Below are 20,967 nucleotides of genomic sequence, written 5' to 3'. Positions count from 1 at the left end.
GGTCTTTAGGTCGCCTTCGCGTAATCATAAAATCACCTTTTCTTTCCACGGGCCCTTTCGATTGTTTTACAATGTATCTTTTTGTCTTTAGGACATTAAGGGGTTTTTTGTTTGGACACGATCCCGAACCAGTTTCTGGTAGTTCAGCGTTAATAAGTGAGTTTTAAGTACCTTCCTCGCGAGGCCAACTGCTTCTCGGATGCTTCTGTTACCGTTCTCGGAGTCCTGGGCCCAGGGATCTTGGTCCTCTTCCATTGTGTCAGCTGCATTCATTTCTAATTATTTGACGCGACATTTTATGTTTTATGATCACTCTGCCGACGATCATCGCGGCTATCAATGAATTTATTTTTTTAAGGAACTCTGCAGGGTTTCTGGAAGTCTTAGGGATTACTCAATCGGCGCGAGCTAAGCGCGTCTTGTTTGGGATTACAATTGGGATTAGTGAGGGTGTTTAGTTTTTCGAAGAAAAAGTAATAAGAATGGCGATGAAGAGGTTGTAGAGGAATTATAAATTGGTCAAGAGTATCAAACCTTGGAGTTTGTTAATTTTAATTTTACGGAGTTATGCAATGGTAGTATGTTATGATCTTTTCAGATCACATAAAATAAGGATAGTTTATAATATAGGAAACGAAAATAAAGAAATATAATTACAGTAAATTGTATATCAAAACCCCGGAAAGCTGATTATTTTATAGATTTTTAAGTTTATTAAGTAATTTCTTATAAATAGTTACTATTATACGTTTATTATGCCTCTTTAGTGCCGCAATTTGAATCATTTTGATTCGTTATATTGGCAATAATATAAGTATTTGGGACATTTGCAAATTTATCATAAAAAGTGTGTCAGCTATAAATTATAAAATTATTTAAATTTATTATTGCTATAAATACGTTGATAAATTTAAAGGTTTTATGTTAGAAAACACTTCTTATAAAAGAGTTTATTGTTAAATTAAACTATTTATAACATTTTCCGAATTATTTGTAACTTTGTAAGAAGTTTTTTTTATTATATAAACTTTGTGGAAAATTTCAGTTACCAGCATATAAAGTAAAAGTATCTTCACATAAACAACTTTGATATATACAAGTAGATAATGAAAGGTATATTCAAAACTAAAATGCTACCATTTAAATTTGTTAAATTTTATTTTAAACATTTAAATGCCAACAAGGTTTGGCTTAAAAATAGCTAAAACCTTATCGATACTTTCAAGTTTTGTATACACTTTGTTTCATTATTGTAACTACCTTTAAATATTGCATAATAAATGTGTATTACACGTAGCGCCTTATCAATGCCAGACTTCTTCCGCTTTCGTTGTATTCCTGTCGATTTAATACCAGTGCTTACATGACAATTATGGCTTTAGCTTTACAGCTATGTATAACTAAAGTGCTATGGCTATAGCTAGGCGCCCATATAAACGACAATTGCTTGGCAAATAACAAATATCTTTGGACAATGGAGCTCTAACAACATCAAATGTGTGGTTTATTTATATGGAGAATAAAATCTGGAGGGTAAAACATTGATTGTTCTCCAGATTAGAGATATATATCCACAGTTACGACCGTGGAAACATAATTTTACAGCCACTAATTGCATAACACACACGCATCTGTGCAATTACTTAATTAGCCAACGGCAATTGTAATTAAAGTACGTACAAATCGAAAGCGGGCCATAAAGGAAAAGGGGTTTTGTCTTGGCCAAGAAATTACAACAAATTGCTTACCTGGCTTAAAGGGGCGTGGCTACCTACTTGCCACCAGCCATCGCAAAGCCGTAAGAAAGAAACAGAATATAACCCAGAAAGAGATAGCAATTTAGACACACAAGCCATCTTGTATTTTGAATGTGCAACGGAAATGAGGGTTAAAAAGTCGCACCTAATGGCATTTTGTGTGTGTCAGAAGGAGACGACCAGTGTACGTTTCCCGTTTGTGGTTGTTTTTGTTTGAGCCTCTCTGCCTGTTTTATCTGATTTTCTGTTGCTTTGGGTTTTTTATCAGTCGAGTTTTGCTTTACGTTTCAGTACGTGTTCGACTTGCGTACTGAGTTGACGTCGCCACACAACGGAATAATATTCAAAAAACAGTAAAATATCCCAAACAGCTAATCAAAAAAATATCCCATCTCGTGAGTGAGTGATTCCAATAACAAAATAGTGATTCGAATTATTATCGATATCTCATTTGTGTGTGATTGTTCCGCTGAAACACACATCACCAGCTTAGTGATAACTGTAAAAATTGACAAAGCAAAATATAACTTTAGCCAAAACTTCAGAAAATGTGCAATCAATAAAATATTGGCTAGCAAGTGGAGAAGACAAAAGCTTTATAGAGGGATTTTAAATCGGACAAAAGATTACGAAGAAGGATTATAGTTACAAGAAAGCTTATCTTATTTAACCTCAAAAATGGTTTCGCACTACTACAATACACTGCCCTACACGCAAAAGCATAGTGCTGCTAATTTGGCCTATACCTCGGCTGCGGGTCCACCCTGGAACTGGACCACTAACTACCATCACACGCCGCCAAACCATCAGTATCTGGGCGATGTGGACTCATCGCATGCCGCCCATCATGCGGCCGCTGCCCATCAGATGTACTATAACTCTCATCACATGTTCCATTCGGCGGCGGCGGCCAGTGCCGGAGATTGGCATTCACCAGCCTCAAGTACCGCGGATAACTTTGCCCAGAATGTGCCGACATCGGCGCACCAACTGATGCAGCAGCATCATCATCACCATACCCATGCCTCGAGCAGTTCGGCCAGTTCCGGTAGCAGCAGTAGTGGCGGCGGTGCTCCAGGTGCCCCCCAACTTAACGAGACCAACAGCAGCATTGGCGGAGGTGTAGGTGGTGGTGGTGGTGGCGCCACTGAAGGTGGTCCCGGTTCCACGGCACCCAATCATCAGCAACATATTGCCGAAGGTCTGCCATCGCCACCGATTACAGTTTCTGGTTCGGAGATCTCAAGTCCCGGAGCTCCAACTTCTGCTTCGTCGCCGCATCATCATTTGGCCCACCATCTGAGTGCCGTCGCTGGCAACAACAATAATAGTCCATCTACCCATAACAACAACAATAATAATTCGGTGAACAACAACAACAACAGGACGTCGCCATCGAAGCCACAATACTATGAGTGGATGAAGAAGCCCGCCTATCCAGCGCAACCGCAGCCAGGTGAGTTATTTTTTTTTAAATTCTAGGAATATTATTTTTGTATTAAATCGTATTTTTTAACCATTTCCTGGTTAAAATGTTAAATGTTAAAGTTAAAAAAAAAGTATAAAAGAAAGGTTTTTAACTGAAACTTTGAACCATTTCCCAACTTCTTAGTCACTCCAATCAAGTATAGTTGAATTTTGGAGTGACCTTCCTTACCTCCTTCCCTGGCATATGGGTTTCTCCCGCATCCGCCTCGTCATATTTGGAATTTCGAAGATTTCGTATTCCTACGCAACAGTGCAATGCATTGTCTTTCCAAACTGAAGCTCAAGCTCGTGCTGTTCGCGCTTTGCCCCTCCCTATACCGCCATCGTGTATATGGGACTTTATAAGAAATCGTTTACCTGCCGCGGTTCCAAGTCCGATTGCCAATTAGCTCATAAAAATCAAATTCTGTTCAAGCTCCAGTTTTATGATATATTCAGTTGGGGTACCTCGAGAGAAAGAGAGAGAGATCCCCCGATTCCGACGCCTTGATTTATGGGCATGCCCTGGGTTGTATGCGTGTTTGTGTTTGTTTGACTCTGTCTCGATGGATTCTATTGACTAATTTTGTATCGTAAATCAATTTAACTATAAAAGTATCCAAATGGTTTGATCAACTTTTTGGTAAACCTTTCAATATTTAATGGAAAAACTAAACAAAGTAGATGACTTGAAAGAGAAATGAATGAAGGCATGAAAGTGTGTAAGAAGTTCAGGGGTTAAGACTCGATCTCACAGTAATTAGCATTGTGGTGGAGTGTCTAATTGGAGGTTTTCAAAGGTTGGGAGTAGTTTGATATTTGATTTGTTAAATTTATACGTTTTTTGAATGTTTTTGGTTCTATAAATTCTGATTATAAAATAAGATAATATCTTAGACTTAAGATCAAAGTTAACCCCCTTTATATGCACTTTTCGCCTTTAGTTCATGCAAATTGCGATTATTTTGTTTACCTTCCGCCCACACCTTTTGAGAAAAAGAGAAAAAAACAAGCAAAAGCAATGCAAATGTCAATGCAGCGATCACAAACATAAGAAGGGAATAAACACTCACACATTTGCTCACGATTTATGACCCCGGGGCGCATGTCAAGAAAAATGAGGGAAGAAAAAAGAAAGAGAAGACGGCGAAGCGACGATATCGACAATATCGGCGATATCCATTAAGCCCATAAAATCTGTTGGTATGCAATTAACGTTTATGGCCGTCGCCCGTTGCTGTTGTCGTTGTCGTCGTCGTCGCTTAATCCAACTGGTCAAGCCGACAAGGCAGCTTAAGTTTGCCATATTTATTATTCGAAAGATAACCCCTTCTTACCCCTTGAACCCCTTCACGATTTTAATGTTAACTTTTTGTTGTTATAAAAGGTTAATTGAAGGGTAAAGAGAGATCATTATTTCATTTTCCAAAAAAATGCTTTATTTTTGTGGATTTTTGTTTTGTTTGTAGTTAAAAATCAGGACTTTATAGTTTACAAAACTAATAATTATATAATTTAAAAACCAAACAAACTGCTATAAGGAACCAAGTGTACCTCCCAACTTTATTAATGCGATGACTAACATTTCGTGATTTTTAATGGAATTATAAAATGTTAAATTTCCATCATTTTGTGGTAGAGTGGGGGGCATGTGTGGCAAGGCAGGGAACGACACAGAAAGAGAGGGGGCCCCATTTCAACGCTTTTGGGGTGTGGCAATAAAACGGCGGTGGATCCAGATAGATGCCTTGTACTTTTGTTTCAATGGCTGGTGGTTCTGGCAGGTTTTGCGATTAGATTAGCTTTGGGGGGAAATCAAATAAACGCCCGCCCTGTCAATAAGTCCTGCTTTCCCACCCTCCTTCAAACCTCTATTACTAGTTCTATTTTTTGTTGCTTCAATAATGTACCAAAGTGATATGGAAACGTGGCCACAAAAAAAAAAAAAAGAGTTCGTTTTTTTGGTGTTATCTAAAACGTCAAAAGCATTGTTGATAAGCGATTCCGCGTTGCGTTTGCGACGGGCATATTGATTAAAACAATATAGGGCCATAAACCAATAAAAATTAGTATTACTTCCAATAAAAACTAAATAGCGACATTTACGATCAAATCTATGCAATCATTATTAAACGGCAAGAAATTCCAGTCTTGGTATTTGGAAATATTAAAGTAACTTTTTCTGATAAATCCATCTCTTTCTATACTTTTCCCCTTTAAAAATCTAAAAAAAATGCCAACTTTTAACTATAAAAACCTTTAATTGCATTATTTGCTGGCCATAATTTATTATCGTTATAATTTTCTCAGAGGAAATAAATAAATATAATTATCTACCAGGCCAAGGAGTTCTTAGTGGGATTGTCTGTAGATTTTCAGCATTGCCCGTGTTGGGACATAAAAACCTAATGCCACCTGACACATTGAGATTTAATGTGTCAATATGCACACAAAATTTATATCTAGTCACATAAATAATTGGAAAAGTGAAAGGGAAAACAAAGGAAAAGAGAAAGAGAGATATTTTTCCGATGCATCTGAAAAAGTTGTAGTATTTCAAATCAAATGCCATGGATAGAGGATACATTTGTGGTCTGATTTTGGGGCTGGTATATGGGGCTGGGTGTTGGGTGTTAGGTACTACCCAACCAACCACCAAGATAAGCCATTAAAAATGGCCACTAACTGCAGTCAAACTATGGTTCGTTTTTCCTTATCACACACACTATCAATGTTTGCCGATGACATTTACCCTTCCACCCAAAGTTTCTACCCCTCCTTCGAGAGGGGATGTGTCAAAAATGAAGTCGAATTTTGGTTCGGACTCTGATCAATATGGAGTGTGCGTTTGGCTTGGTTGATTGACATCATGGGATTAGCATAGAACTCGCTCTCTATTTGTCACGGACTTGTTACCATTGTGTCATTTACCTTGGGCTTAGTTAACCAAATACAGGAATACACAAAATCATGTTTGGGTTTTTCCTGTGCTATTTGTATTGGCTCTGATATTGGTAATAACCAGAAATTTTAGTCTTGTTCCAAAGCCCTAGACATACAGTCATGTCTCTCTATAGGCTTTGTATATATATATATCTATCTATATATATATTTGTAGGTCTCGATTTATTTTGATATACCATTCGAGGTGTATTGAGTTTATATTGGAGGCGCTAGGGTTTTGGTGAGCTTAAATTGGGGTTACGAAAAGCTTACTCAATAAAGTGATAAATTAAAATGGTAACTGCTCAAAATGGGGGTAAGGAAATGTGTCAGGGAAGTTGTCGATTGAAGTAGGAAGAGCTGGTTTTAATAATATATGAAATGAAAGATTTGGATATTAGCTATCATAAGATAGAAGTTGCTTAGAAAGGTCTTGTAATGAAGAGCCTTAAGATGATCTGTTTTCTAGGTAGCTTATTAGTTCCTTAACAATCATTTTCCACCTTAATATTTTTATAATTGAAATCAAATAACTTTTCCCCCTTCACTTTTAAACTATCTTTTACCCAGTCCTGCCTCAAGTTATTTTATCAATGAAAGTAAACACCAAAGAGGAAAAGCAGACACCAGAAATTGTAAATTATAGCTTACGTTTCCTGTTCAGCCATAAACCATAATATCATAATGGACGAGAAGTGCTGCCAGGTCGAGCTATATTAGTATACTACGATATATATATGTGGTCTATATCGGGGGGAAACAGGTCGAAAGCCTTTTTATTTTTGGGGTGGACAACTTGGCCAAGCAGCGACAGCGAAATCCAATTGTCAATCAACTTTCGAACGGGCTAAATTATGATGGTCGTGGATGACACCTGCTCCGTGTCCCACAGGCCTAAGTCAAGCACAACGATTGAATGATTGACTGACTGATTGAAATGGGAGGAATGTTAGTGGCTAGCCAAAGGTAACTCTGATTTCATTTCGAGTTGTTTGGCGATTCTTTTTATGAGGTGACAACATTTACGATACGGTAGCAAACGGAAAGAAAGATTTGCAATTCCCCATAATATACTCCTCGTACCCCATACATATATGGGGCCCGGTGGCCAGCGCTTAATCGCTTAACAATACAATAAAGTAGCAATAATTATAAAAAACTAAATTAAATGCCCCTGCCATCGTATAAATGACCCATAACCATGAATGAACGACGAACGGGCGAATGAATGAGAATATATATGATTGCTATATTTGTGATTTTTATGCCCGACTTTGATTAGGATGATTATACGCTTGATGAGCTTGAGGATTACTATTGCCTAGAATGACGACGGAGTGGTATACATATATGCATATATATTTCCCGGATTTCTGTTTGCGCGCCTGCAACATTTGCTTAGTTTCACCTCAGAGTTTAAACAAATATTGTTGCACACTGACCCTAGCCGTTTGCCTGGGCTAACCCACTGAGATAAGGGTGAAAATCTGTAGGTGGTTGGGGGAGGAGGAGGAGTAGTCCCTAGAAAATTTATAGTTTGCTTCCTCGGCTCTAGTCGTAAGAATTTATTGCATATTATTTTGTTTAATAGTTTTATGAAGCGCAAATTTGCTTTCAATTATGGGAGTTCTTAGTGGGGTTTAGTTAGGTTTATAGTTTAGTTTTCTTTGTGGTCAATTGGGTAGAGATTTTAGATGGTTAAAGGGAGATGTTTGAACATTTCTAATGGTAAATTTATGGTTATTACTTTAAAGTATTAAGAATGGAGAAGAGGATCTAGTAATATACAAAGTCTGGGATGGCTGTTTTCTTCCTCTAAACTTAGCTAGTAACTTTAAACTTTCTTTGTAAAATGATATTAAATTCTCCAACAACTTTTTAATAATCTTTAAACTAACTAATAGCAACCTAATCTTATATATAATTCTTGTAAAATCCCCCATGGAATCACAGATCTGTGCAGCTCGCCCAACTTAGAGGATCTGAGTGACTTGTTGGACTCAAGCGGTAGGAGGCATATCCATTCCATGGATATCCATTTTCTTTCCACTTATAACTACAAAAAAAAAATTATAGTTAACTTTCCTTTTTTTTTCTGTTGATGTTGTGTTTCTCTAATGCGATTTTTGTGTTTTTCCTTTTGATGCATGCAATTATTTGAAGGGGGCGAGGGGGGATATATCATAAAGATGCCCCTTCTACCGTCTCCCCTACTCCTCATCATATAGCCATACATTTTATTGCATGCGTCGTCGACGTCGTCATCGTCGTGGCAAATAATTAACGTACATTTGAAAATAATTTTTTGTGGCCTAAAGAAAAATATACCTCTTCTTCTTTTAGCTGCCTTTTTTCTGTATTTTTCCCCTGCATTTTTTCTATTGCCTGACTTGGGGTATTTATGGCTTTAATGGCGTCTCATTCAGGCCATAAGCAGGGGTAGATGGCTGCCATTTTTTCTGGCTGTATTAGCCTCTCTTTCCTCGCCACTTCCATCTCGCTTGCTCTACCTCTTTTTTTTAGCCTGTTTAAGCCATAAATAAAAAGAGCTCTCTGAGTCAGACTTGGAATTAAAGTTGGAGGTAAAAACCTCCTCTGTGTAGAGCCATCGCTGCCATTGGCGTGCCATAAGGTTGCGTGCCGCATATATATGTGGCATATATACATATATATCTGAGCACGTACGAGCGGCATTCGTTTGTTGCACGCGATCTGATAATATTATTATTTCCATTCCGCCTTGTATTTCTGTTGCCCCAACTCCTGGCTTTTATAAGGCTGCGTGCCAGGGTGATCAGAAGAACAGGAGGTTATATATATGTATATTTCTGGGAGTGGTCTCCATTGAGGGGGCAACTCGGAGAAGAACTTACATTTGCATATGTTTGCCTGCCATATAAATTCTTTGCATGTCGCATGTTTCATGTTGCTGGTGGCCATTTTGAATTTCCCTTTGCTTTTCCAGCTTTAATTTATGTGTGTGAATATTTATGAGCCGGTCTATGAGCCAACTGGTATTTCTTGGCTATAATTTCAAGCAATTTACTAAATTATATAATCTCGAATAAGGTTAAAATGGTTTGAGTTTTGTTTGAATTTCTATTAAGAAGATTGGAAAAGACTGTTAAGCTACTATTTGTGATGTTTAGGTTCTTGTTTCATTATTTTTCTTAAGAAAACATTCTGTTTCTATACGTTTATTCAGATTTTCTTGTAGTTTATGAAGAGTTTTCCTTCATTACTATAATATTTCCCATAAAAGAAACTTCCTCTACCATTATATGATATCATAAATATAACAAAACAACTCCCTTTGCAAAACAGGCAGTTTAATTTACAATTCCCAAAAAGAAAACAGAAAATATCTTTCCGAAACCCCTTTAACAACCTAAACCTTACCCCAAAGGACCGGATACCGTTATATAGTAGGCTCTAACCCAGAAAAAGGAAGAAGAAAAAGGAGAAATAAACGTCAAATCGAATCAAATGATTTTATGATGTAATTTGAGCTAATATTTACGATATAAGAGCAGCTAAAACAGCAGCAAAATGCCAAATAAATGTTATTGTTATATTGTCGCTTGGGTGGTGAGAGACAAACAGATATATATATATATATGAAGACGCCCTCCCATTTTCCACACATTTATGATGCTGGAAAACAGGAAAGGAAAATGCCAAAAACAAAACCAGAGCAAAAAAAAAAACAAAAACAACAAATATTTTGCCAAAGACTTTAAGTTGGGTGGAAACCCAAAGAGGAGGAGGAGGTGGAGGAGCACACCACAAGTCAAGTGTTGAGGTTTTGTTGGTCCAAATCTCTGGAGGGCCATTGATGAAATTGCTCTTGCCGTTGGCTTTCGAGGACTTCCTTCTTCCCCACAAACAGAACTTTCGCTTTAATCTTCAACCACAAAAACGTTTAAATTCGAGCAGAGCTAACTTATGGAAGTCAGGTAATAAATGTCTCCCAATAGGTTTTTGGCCAAGAGACGACAGCCAGCCGAAAAGGAAGATGTCACAGGGGAGGAGGGGTGTGATGTGCTCAGTGACAAATTAACGCCCAGCGGGGGGTGGTGGCGAGAAAGATGTCCTCGGAACCACCACCAGTGACCGTAACTAACCGCAAGAGTAACATCAGTTACCCAACTGTAACTGCCCTTGTCCTTGGCCACTGATTTTTCCCCAGGGTGCGGACCACATAATTGCCCAGCAATCAACAGCTGTTCTAATAGGGAAAACACCAGACTAGACTACAGACAGACCTCAACCTGATATAATTTATGGCCCAAATGATCTTTACTCTTGCTCTATTTCTGTTGTATTTGTTATTATAGAATCGGTTTTCCATGTTTAAATAGTTTTTCTTTGTCGGCATTTGAAGTTGTGATGTAGAACATCCCATAGGCCTATTGACTGGGCGGTGGAGGATTGCTGATGTGTAGTTAGGAGTTATGCTATACACTGAGAGATCTTACTTGTTATATAACAATAAATCACAAGAACTGATGGTTGGTAGTTTTATATGATATGCATGTACTCTCTTTTGTATGGGAAATATTTCATATATTTTATGAACTTTTTCGCACAGTGCTTCCTTCTTCAGTAACGATCACTAGAGAAGCTATAGAAACCAATCAGCCCATAAACACCTCCTCTACCTCCTCATACATATAGTGGACACTCGATGAGTGAAGAACAACCATTAAAGCTTATCTGAACGATTTTTTACCCCCGTGGGCTTGAAACTCTACAATTTGTAACTCCATCGATATTGATACAGACCTCAACTGGGATTAGGAGGTGCGTACATGGATGGTCTATGCCTTTTAGAACTTTGCCGACGGCTCCTAAAGCCAACTATAACTAATCTATCATTACATGTGTTGTCGGAGAGAAGGGGGTTGGAGATATTCTAAAGCAAACACATAAGGCCAAACGCCAGTTCAAAATCAAACTTTCAATTAGGTAGTGGAGTGTATATGGAAGGAGTACTCCATATATCGAGTTAAGAACGAACCCCCATTCGATATAAATTACGGAGCGTTCAACATCATGACGCGATGGCACTGGGGGCCCAGTGACAAAGTCATAAAAAAATGTCACACCTTGACGCACAATTTTTGTTTAATTGCTAATAAAAATACGTACGCTGAAGCCGGGAATTATATATAACAGATATTTATAACGCATAATATCCCCAAAGTATATATATCAGACAGATTTTCATGTACAATTATTTGCCAAAATGACGCTCTGCTTTTTTTTTTGCCATTCATTCACAATCTTATCTTCTGCTGGGCAAGAGGAAAGCGGAGATCTAAGTACGGAGATCTTAGTGGTTCAGACAATGGAGCATTAGCATTAGGATCAAGTTGATCCACATTCATGGCGTTTGTCTCGCTGCCTCGTTTATTACTAACAATAAAACACTCAGTACGGCTGGATAGAGTGACTTTATAGTTGTGCTTATAATACGTGTACGATTTATTAGATTATGGCCGTGAAGGTCAGCGGTGCCAGGCACTTGTGAACCACCCACAAATCCACCATCCCCCCTCCCTCCATCGCCCTCCAAAGCGTGTGCTGTGCTCCAGTTCCAGTCAGTCCCTAATTCCGTGCGGATTTTCTCTTGTTTGTGCTCCGCTTTTTGTTTTCAGGTGTGAGAAATTGGAACCTCCAAGTGGTAACCAGATAAAGCAGCCCATGAGGTGGTGTGTGGTGTGTGGTGTGTGTTTGTGGGTCTTAGATAGAGATAAGACAGCCTCTTGGAGGTTGCTCTGCAGTTTTCGCAGCTGAGTTACTGGAAAATAAGGTCGTTAGGTTAGAGAAATGGATTGAAATGGTTTGTTGGAATGAAAGTTTTACTTTTTAATATTAAATAAACACGAAGTCGGGAATTGAAATAAATTAAAACAAACTTTATGATTTTGATGGTTTTTTCTAACTTTCAGATTTAAAAAGAGTCACCCATTTTAGTAGCTCTTGATCCTAATCAGCTAATCTTTTACATATCATCATCCACCTACCACTTTCAAAATAGACCCAATCTTACTCATACTTTACCTCACATTGCGAAATCATCCGAAAATATGTTTTATTTTTTCTACAATTTACTCAGTAAATCCTCAAAGCTGATAATATTGTTGTTTTAATTTAGTTTTATTTCTTATTTGAGCACTTCCTCAAATCCGTCAAGTCTGTCTAAACAAGTTATTTTTCTGTTGTTGGCTTGTTCTTGGGAGCCAAGCCCTCTTTATCAGTAGATTGGAGGCCCCAAGAACACGCGCGCAGAAGATTTTCCCAACAAGAAGTACTAAAAATGGCAAGGTAGACTGAAAATTTTAGATTTATAGTGTTGAGCAAAAAAAAAAGGAAAAGAGAAACTAGATTATGAGGGTCTTAACATTATTCTTGGACTGAGTTCTTCTTTATACGATTGCCACACATTAGACTAAGCAAACTTAAGGCAAAAGAGCGACGGCAATAAATTCACGTCTAAATAAAGTGTAAAGAATAAATAGAAGAGTGAGAGAGATAAGGTGGTCTGAAGTAACGGTTTAAGGGGTTTATGGAAATCAGAGTTCCGTTTTTCTAGACTTACTAGAAGTAATAGTTTTAATCTAAGAAATTCACAAATCGCCAGATTATAAACTAATACTTTGATTGTTATAACATATTATTATGGTCATATATCATTTATCGTAGGGCATCTTTAGGTCTTTAACACCTACACTCTTTGCACTCTGCTCTCTCCTCGCCCTTCTCTCTATCTATATCTCTGCTGTTACCGTTGAACTTTATCATCTGTGAAAATATTTGTTTGTTTGCCTATTTGCTCAATTTTAATTGTGAGAACACTACGTACGGTATCATAGTACATAAAAAATTAGAGCAAAATCCCCAAGCCGAAATGCTGTTTACTTAAAAAAAAAGTATCTTTGGTGTGGGTGTGTTTATCACGTAGGCAGACTGTGCCACGATCCCGTGGCCTTTTTCATGCCTTTAGGAGATGAGTTCTCCTACGTTTTCTGGCTCTATTTTTCTTGTTGTATTCCCAGTGTTTGTGGTGTTTCTGTCATTTATTTGAATTTTGATTGACTAATTGCGCAGCTCAGCGCCATATTCAGTGATTCTTCTATGGGATTCTACGTAGAATTGTTACACCCTGTGTCAGGGAATTGTTTTTTCATGTTTACCGCTTCGACGTGTGGTTGGGCTCCACCAATCTTGTTATACAGCTTGTGACAGCCTTCTATGGCTATCATAATTTAAATATTGTCATCTATTATAACGAGATGAGCTGAGGCAGAGGAACATGTTTGTCCACCTGACGCCAGTCACTCCATTCGGTTGACACTTAAACCGAGAATGAGGCAACTTGGCAACTTGCAAACTTGGTCAACAGTCAAGGCTCTCTGACGACAAAAATTTTCACATGATCTTTGTAGATCTTCACTTTTTGCACATATAAAGTTTGGAAAAATTTATACTACTTAATTGAATTATTTATATTTTAAATCATTAATGTTTGTGGAATGCATTATGCTTGCTGATAATGATAATAACTATAGCGTTATCGCATGGTTTAGTTTAATTTCTTAATATTTTTTCAACTTAACTAATAGATTTATACCTTTTTATCATTTATTTTATAGGAAAAACCCGCACCAAGGACAAGTACCGAGTGGTTTACACCGACTTCCAGCGCCTGGAATTGGAGAAGGAGTACTGCACATCCCGTTACATCACCATCCGGCGCAAGAGCGAGTTGGCCCAGACGCTAGCATTGTCGGAGCGTCAGGTTAAGATCTGGTTCCAGAACCGCCGAGCCAAGGAGCGGAAACAGAACAAAAAGGGCAGCGATCCGAATGTGATGGGAGTGGGAGTGCAGCATGCGGATTACAGTCAACTTTTGGATGCTAAAGCGAAACTGGAGCCGGGTCTGCACTTGCCACATTCGCTGGCCCATTCGATGAATCCGATGGCGGCGATGAATATACCAGCAATGCGTCTCCATCCCCACCTGGCTGCCCATAGTCACTCTTTGGCGGCAGCGGCGGCACATTCACATCAGCTGCAGCAGCAGCACAGTGCACAAATGTCCGCTGCGGCGGCAGTGGGAACACTCTCGATGTGACACGATCATTCCTGTTATACGAACAACAGCGATAATAACAGTTACATGGAGCCGCAGCAGCATTCGCTGCTGGGTGGGAGCGAAAGGGGCGAAGGATGCGATGGATCCTATAGTGCACCAGCTCTCGCAATGGACTTGGCTTAACCCTTAGGTCGCGCAGTCAGACTGTTTCGACCAAATCAACCAGAAAATAAGCACCCAATAAAATGGAGGAGGACTTGGCGGCCGTTGGCACCTTGAATATTGCACGTTGTTAATTTTTGTGATTGTATATTCCTGGTTTTAACACACGTCAATGTCCTCTTAGATAAACAAGTACCAATATTCTTGTATTATGTTTGTTTTTTGTTCAACGTATGTAATTTAAAGTAAATGTTTAGCTTTGTAAGTTGTAGTTTTTAAGTTGCCCATGAAAAACAAAAACAATTCAAACCAGCCGTCCCAGCATAAACTTTATAAACAATTCTTCGCAGCAACTTAACATAATTTTAGTACAAGCAATTAATTTTAAAACGCAACTTGATAATTCAGCCCGATGTAAATATCCATATAAAAAAAGAGAGTTTTAACGTTTATTACTTTTATATATCGTAATAACAATTAGCCGTAATTTAATCTAGCTGTACTAAATGTAAAATGTATTGCATTTTTCGAGCACAAAAGCAAAATTACCATTTAAATAAATAATTTTAACGTATACAACCACAATTTTACTTAGTTCAATTTTTGGCGGTAATTAATTTATACAATGTGAATGTATGTGTGTATATGTATGTGCTTAGCTATTTAAATAAAATATAAACAATAAAAATACAAAAAATAAATGGAATTTTTAATTTCTCACTGAGTTTAACAGGGGTTAATGTTCACAGCTACGCTCCACCTACCAAAACCAACAACAAAGGCAAACGTCAATCAATTTATCGCCTCTTCTCTTTGCCCGCTCGTTCGCCTCTCCACTCGGCCATTACTGTTATCGGTTATACGGTTGGCTCGCTCGCACTCACGCAAATCGACTGGGGTCAGTTGGGGCATTGCATTTTGCCTGCAATTAGAGTTTATAAAAAGTCAATTAAGTGCATTTGATATTTTGTGAATAAATGCGTAGAAAATGTTGAGTTATCTTTAGTCTGAACTCATCAAAAATAAATATTTTTTCGACGCAGAAATATGTTAGAAGAATCTTTGAAATAAAAAAATAAAACAAATTTGTAGTTTTTTAATCAATTTACATCTCAACGTTCTTTAGAAAAATTTCTACAAAGAAGAAGAAGGGCCTTCTAAAGCTATACGCTATAGCTCGAAAAGTTTTATTATAGTTTTTAAGCGCTGAACGGAAATATTTACGGCTTAAAACGTAAATTATGAAGTTATTTTATAAACAAGTGCCAAGGCTTTTTCTTGTATAGCTTTGGCATACATACTCATATTAGTAATAATGCAGATGCAGTGCAGTTTTGAGCAATAGCTTATAATATCTGTTGAACAGAATATCCTCGAATTTTTTACGATGCTAGTTAAATTTATATTGGTAATAAATTAGAAAATTCAAATGAAATCCCAGTCGCGCTATGAGGAATGCAAAGGAACAGACCCATTGACTTGGCGCCCGTCACAACAAACAAGGCGATCTGAAGTGCCAGACGATAGGAGCACGAATATAGTACACATCTAGCACTTATAGTGTACTATAGTATAGAGTATAGCAGTTGTACCTGGCTGGGGCTCTTGAGGGGTTGATTTATAGGGTTTGCGATTAGCAGAATCGGAAACGTCAAAGCCGATGCGAAGAGAAATATACAACCTGTCCAGATTTTGATACAACGGCTTGGCTTGGAAACCTCCAACCGTAGAGAACCGTGACCGAATCGAAAAACGTTTTAAGATTAAAACGGCAGCATGTTCAGGGTTTTGTTTCTTTTTTCTCTCTGAAAATATTTTGACTTTTATGTAAGCGAAGATGCAAAATGACCTGGGGAGACCCCCGGTAACCAGAAATAAAAACAATACGAGAAAAAACCCCTCCTCGATAAAGGAAGTGGACGACGTTTTCACACCTACACGCTAAAAAAAAGATATACCAAATTGAGAGCGGGCGACTGCAGTGTGTGTTTGCATTTGTTTCTGTTTTTCTGTTACGCCAAATGCACATGTCCAGAGATCGACAGATATCTATATATGTATATTCACCGATTTTGGTAGAACTCTGCAGTTCAACCCGTTTCATTATCCCTGGTCGCTGGCCTTTGGTCATCCTGGCGTAACGAAATGCTTTTTTGACTTTTGCCGACGACGCCTTGTGTTTTCGTTTTAACCCTCTGTTTTTCTTGGCTACTGCATTACACATATTGCTGCCAAAATTACTCTGAATTCACAGCTTATGTTTTGCGTCCGCCATTTCGTCCTGCAAACACATCCTGACATTCTCAAAAATGGATAAAATACATCCTCGAATCGGGCATCTCTCACTCAGCCGGCTGATTTATGACTCAATGTATCTGGTTTCATGTGAAGCCAGTTTTGCCCAATGGCGGCAAGGGGGATCCTAGCGAATGGGAGCCATAAAATGTACGGAGCGATCTTACTCAGATCACTCACGAACGGGATATAACTTTTATGGTGCCTATGCACAGGGCGAAAATTATCAGGGAAATATAGTTACAAAAGTAATAAACATTCATATTATGGAATTTATTAAATATAGTTTTAAATTAGTTGGAAATTGGATTCAGTGCTGGACACATAACAATTCAGGAAAAATTAAGATCTCTAGTTAAGATAACATAAAACTACAGAAACTGAAAATCGTTAAGTTATTGAAATATTATTGTTACCTTTTATTTATCTTTCAATAAAGTAAAACCCTTTATTCTTCAACTCCATACTCTCTCAGTGCCTGGCAATATGGCTGCTAATAGGGTCCAGATCAGATCCCCTGCCCCAGCTCCAACCCTCTTCCTCGTATCTTAATTGGCACCCATAGGAGGAGGATCGTCAAAGCGGCAAAGCGACCCCTATGGTTATAAAAAAAAAAAAAAAAAGGAAGATACCGAATAGCCCCGTAGTCTCGTCCGGCATAATGCCCAATCATCTCAACGGCTGCTTACAGCTGCTCCCTGTCACCGTTGCAAGATCCCCTTTCCAAGATCCCAATTCATTGTCCTCGTCTTCCGCCGAGTCGTGCAGCCATAAAAGTTTATGGTAGCCGAGAAAAGTAACGAAACATTCAAACTTTTTGTGCCGTTAACGAAGCCTCCTCCTGCTCTTTCGATCCGTGATCAATTCCCAGTGGACGCTGTATGTCTCTATTAGCGACGACAATGGCGAACGTTGGGTCAGCATCTCCAGTATACAGCATCCAGCGGAGACGGCCTGCAAAAGATTATAAATTTTATACCATACACGTCATACATAAATGCCTGTACTTATGCACTGAGGGAAAATATTATTTGTAATTAGAAGATATCTTTTATATAGTGCTTGATACCAGAAAACAAACTCTTTAATCTATTTTTGGCTTATTTCTTTTTTTTCAGCTAATATGGATATGCTGTTATTGAATCTAAATTACATAATTTAGTCAATGATATCTGTTTCAGTGGATATAAAAACCTAGAGGTTGACGATATCACTCCAATCAAGCTGTTTTTAAAAGGAATTCCTTGATCTGATCGATCCCCTCTCTAGTTGCGCCCATGGGTCTCTTCTTTTTTGTGTACACATCTTTGACTTTTATGCATTTATTGCTGTGAAAAAATGTTAATTCTTGACGTTATACTTTTATTTGACTTTTACATTTCGATCTTCTCGCCCTGAGATCTTCATCCGACCATACATAGTTGACTCTTTGGCCATCCATATATCCATATATTCGACTGGTTAAATTGGTTGATTCGCCTCAGACTCGTATACTATGTATTAATTGGTCAAAGACTGTAAAACGGAAAGTAAGCGTTATAAATCAATCGTTGAATAGTTGAAGGGAATGGAAAATAAAGGGAGTGGCTCATAGCAGAAATGATTTTAAGACTTTAAATTTTTTATAAATAAATGTAGAATTCAACAAACCATAAATCTTAATGATATTTTAAATTCTTTATTTATTGATTTGAAGATAAGAAAACTTTTTAGACTTTATACTTTTAATAGTAAATGAGTCACTTTAAGTTGCATCATTAAAGATCGACGCTTCTTTAAGTCAAGGAAGAAATCTGAAATAAAATCTAATTTTATTTTTATCAACTAAATGCCATAAAAATTGCCATTCTTATAGTCTTATTCCATATTTATGATTTGTCACTTATCTTCAGTCAGTTTCTAAATATAGTATTCATTCATTAAACAATTTGCGAGCAATCAATTTGTTAATTTAATTCTTATTTATTATTTTTAAATGTTTAAAATAATTTAAATACTTTTTGTTGATTAAAGAATGAATTTCCAGTGAGTTGCGTTAAATGTTTATATCTTAAAACGAAAACAAAATTATTTAAATATTGGTGTGACAGCCACCACTTAAGTTAAAATTTATAATAAAAGCACTAAATCACGATAAAAATAAACTGCTTGCTTGTATATTAAAATTGCGTAATAAGTGTATAAATTACTTGGTAAGCTAATACAGTTTGTTTTTTATGATTTAAAATAGCATGGATAAAAATATAATAGTCATAAATTTACTTTTCGTTCAAGTTCAGACTTAGGTCTATATTTTTCGGCTTAGTTTTACTAAGCAACCGTTCCATCCGGTTATTGTTTTTATTTGGCTACCCTTTCGGTTTCAAGATCAGATTGGATAGGATCGGATCGGATCGACCGGAGACAGTTTGCGTCTATTGTGTGAGGGAGTTTGATTAACACACAATATCCACTGACCGAAATCTTTATTAGTGACCATGCACTAATTAAGCTCTGTCGTGTGATTTGGGGGTTCGCATTCGTTCGCGTTTGTCACTCGATGCAAATGAATCGCGTCTCTGTGGAGCAGCAGATCATAAAAGCCGCTAAAAGGTGTGGGCGCGAAAAGGAAAACAAAGCTCCCAACCAGCCAGCCAACAATTCTTTTGTTGATTGAATTGATTAGACCCGAAACTGAGTTCGATATATTTGATTTTGAATATTCGTTGCTGGCCTGGCGAGGGTGTAATTAATCACAGCACTCAAGTTCGTCACTAGACCAAAGTGCTAAACGCGCTAATAAAACCAATTTACATAGCCCAAAAAATGTTACTTAGAAGTATGAATATTGAACTGATATGTGTCTGAAGCATCAGATATCTAAAAATGTTAATTTTCTTTAAAAACGACTTAATTTGCAAATATCTCTTAACCTCTAAGATTCTGTATTAAATTTATACTCCTAATTTTGAGGATATGTTTGAAGGTTTGTAATGGATTACCGACGCTATTGAAAACTTTGAACATTTTTAGACTTAAATTTAATAAATTAAAGTTTATTTATAAACTGTAAAATGAATATATAATACAAATCTTATCAAAAATTCCATTTCAAATTTCCCTCCAATATTCTAATCGTATGTGGTTGTAAACAGTGATAAAATGGTTTTGGAATACAATGGTTTATGTCAGTGATATAACCAATATTTTTTGCAACCATTGCTTGAAACACAGCTAAACAGCGAATAATCGACTATCGTATTTTGAAATATCGATAGTATGGTAAGAAATCGTTTTGCCATTTGGCCACACTGAATCGCACTGAAGTTGTTTGTCATTCAACAAAAATTTTGTAAATCACTCAATTTTCGTTAAAAAGTCTGAAATACTTAAAATAAAATAAACTATGGTGAGTAAATTTGTTAAATAATGTTATTTGAGGTGCTAATATAGTGAATTGCAGTACCAGCCATCAGTGAAAGTGCAACCCGCGGAGGTGTCCGTGCTGAATGCCACCGGTCGTGTGGGCATGCCAACGGAGGCCAATTGCCTTAACCAACTGGCCCATGTTCACCGGCTCCGCGACTCGGAACTCAACTACAACGAGCACCAGTATAATCTTAATATGCAAATGCTCCGCAACCGCGAAGGACTCGGTGTCCCCCTCAAAATGGGCATGGAACGCTTTGCCGCCCGCCAGGTGGGACGACTGCCCTTCCTTCCGTCCAGGTAAGTGATTTTTGTCTAATTTTTGTATTGCCGTGAACCCAGGATGCTCACCTCATCCCAATTACCGGCCTCATATACTATCACTATGAATCCCTCTATAGTAATTTGTTAGTGTTTAGTCAAGTTTTTATTTCATTATAAAAAGTTAGTTGTTAGTTCTCTAATAAATCAAATCGTAAATCATTTTTAATTTTAAAGTTTCTAATAGAAATAATATTGTCCATTTAACAAACCATCCAACATTTCATTATTTCTTTACAAAATTTATTCAAATTTTTCTCAATTCTTGTAGCCACATCATGGACGATGTCCTGACTGGCCGTTGTGATTCCATTGGCTTTGAGGACTTTATGAACCTGCCCGAGTACAGCGAGCAAATGCGTCAGCCCCACGCTGTGGTGGAGAAATCTCTTGGAATTCACCTATAAATCCTTATAAATATAGTTGCTTTAATGCCTGGCATTCAACAAAAACACATTCTAAAACATTAAATTCGGCAAATAAAATGTATTCTGGTTCCTCGGTTAAAGGATA

The 20,967-nt window shown here is 37.5% G+C and overlaps 2 protein-coding genes across 2 annotated transcripts; both read left to right on the top strand.

Moving 5' to 3' along the window:
- The first annotated feature begins 2,053 nt into the window (after positions 1 to 2,053).
- LOC108115465 (homeotic protein caudal) lies at positions 2,054 to 15,015 on the top strand. The gene is made up of 2 exons (XM_017226919.2): positions 2,054 to 3,213; positions 13,826 to 15,015. The coding sequence occupies exons 1-2, from the start codon at positions 2,436 to 2,438 to the stop codon at positions 14,305 to 14,307; spliced, it is 1,260 nt and encodes a 419-aa protein (XP_017082408.1). The 5' UTR covers positions 2,054 to 2,435; the 3' UTR covers positions 14,308 to 15,015.
- Positions 15,016 to 20,005: 4,990 nt separating this feature from the next.
- LOC108115519 (proteasome maturation protein) lies at positions 20,006 to 20,962 on the top strand. Its single transcript, XM_017227020.2, has 3 exons — positions 20,006 to 20,113; positions 20,168 to 20,433; positions 20,726 to 20,962. The coding sequence occupies exons 1-3, from the start codon at positions 20,111 to 20,113 to the stop codon at positions 20,859 to 20,861; spliced, it is 405 nt and encodes a 134-aa protein (XP_017082509.1). The 5' UTR covers positions 20,006 to 20,110; the 3' UTR covers positions 20,862 to 20,962.
- The last annotated feature ends 5 nt before the right edge of the window (positions 20,963 to 20,967 follow it).

This window comes from Drosophila eugracilis, unplaced genomic scaffold (assembly GCF_018153835.1).
Source record: "Drosophila eugracilis isolate 14026-0451.02 unplaced genomic scaffold, ASM1815383v1 contig_1197, whole genome shotgun sequence".
Lineage (NCBI taxonomy): Eukaryota > Metazoa > Arthropoda > Insecta > Diptera > Drosophilidae > Drosophila > Drosophila eugracilis.
The sequence above is the reverse complement of the archived record's forward strand: the minus strand, read 5'-3'. Positions and strand labels throughout refer to the sequence as shown.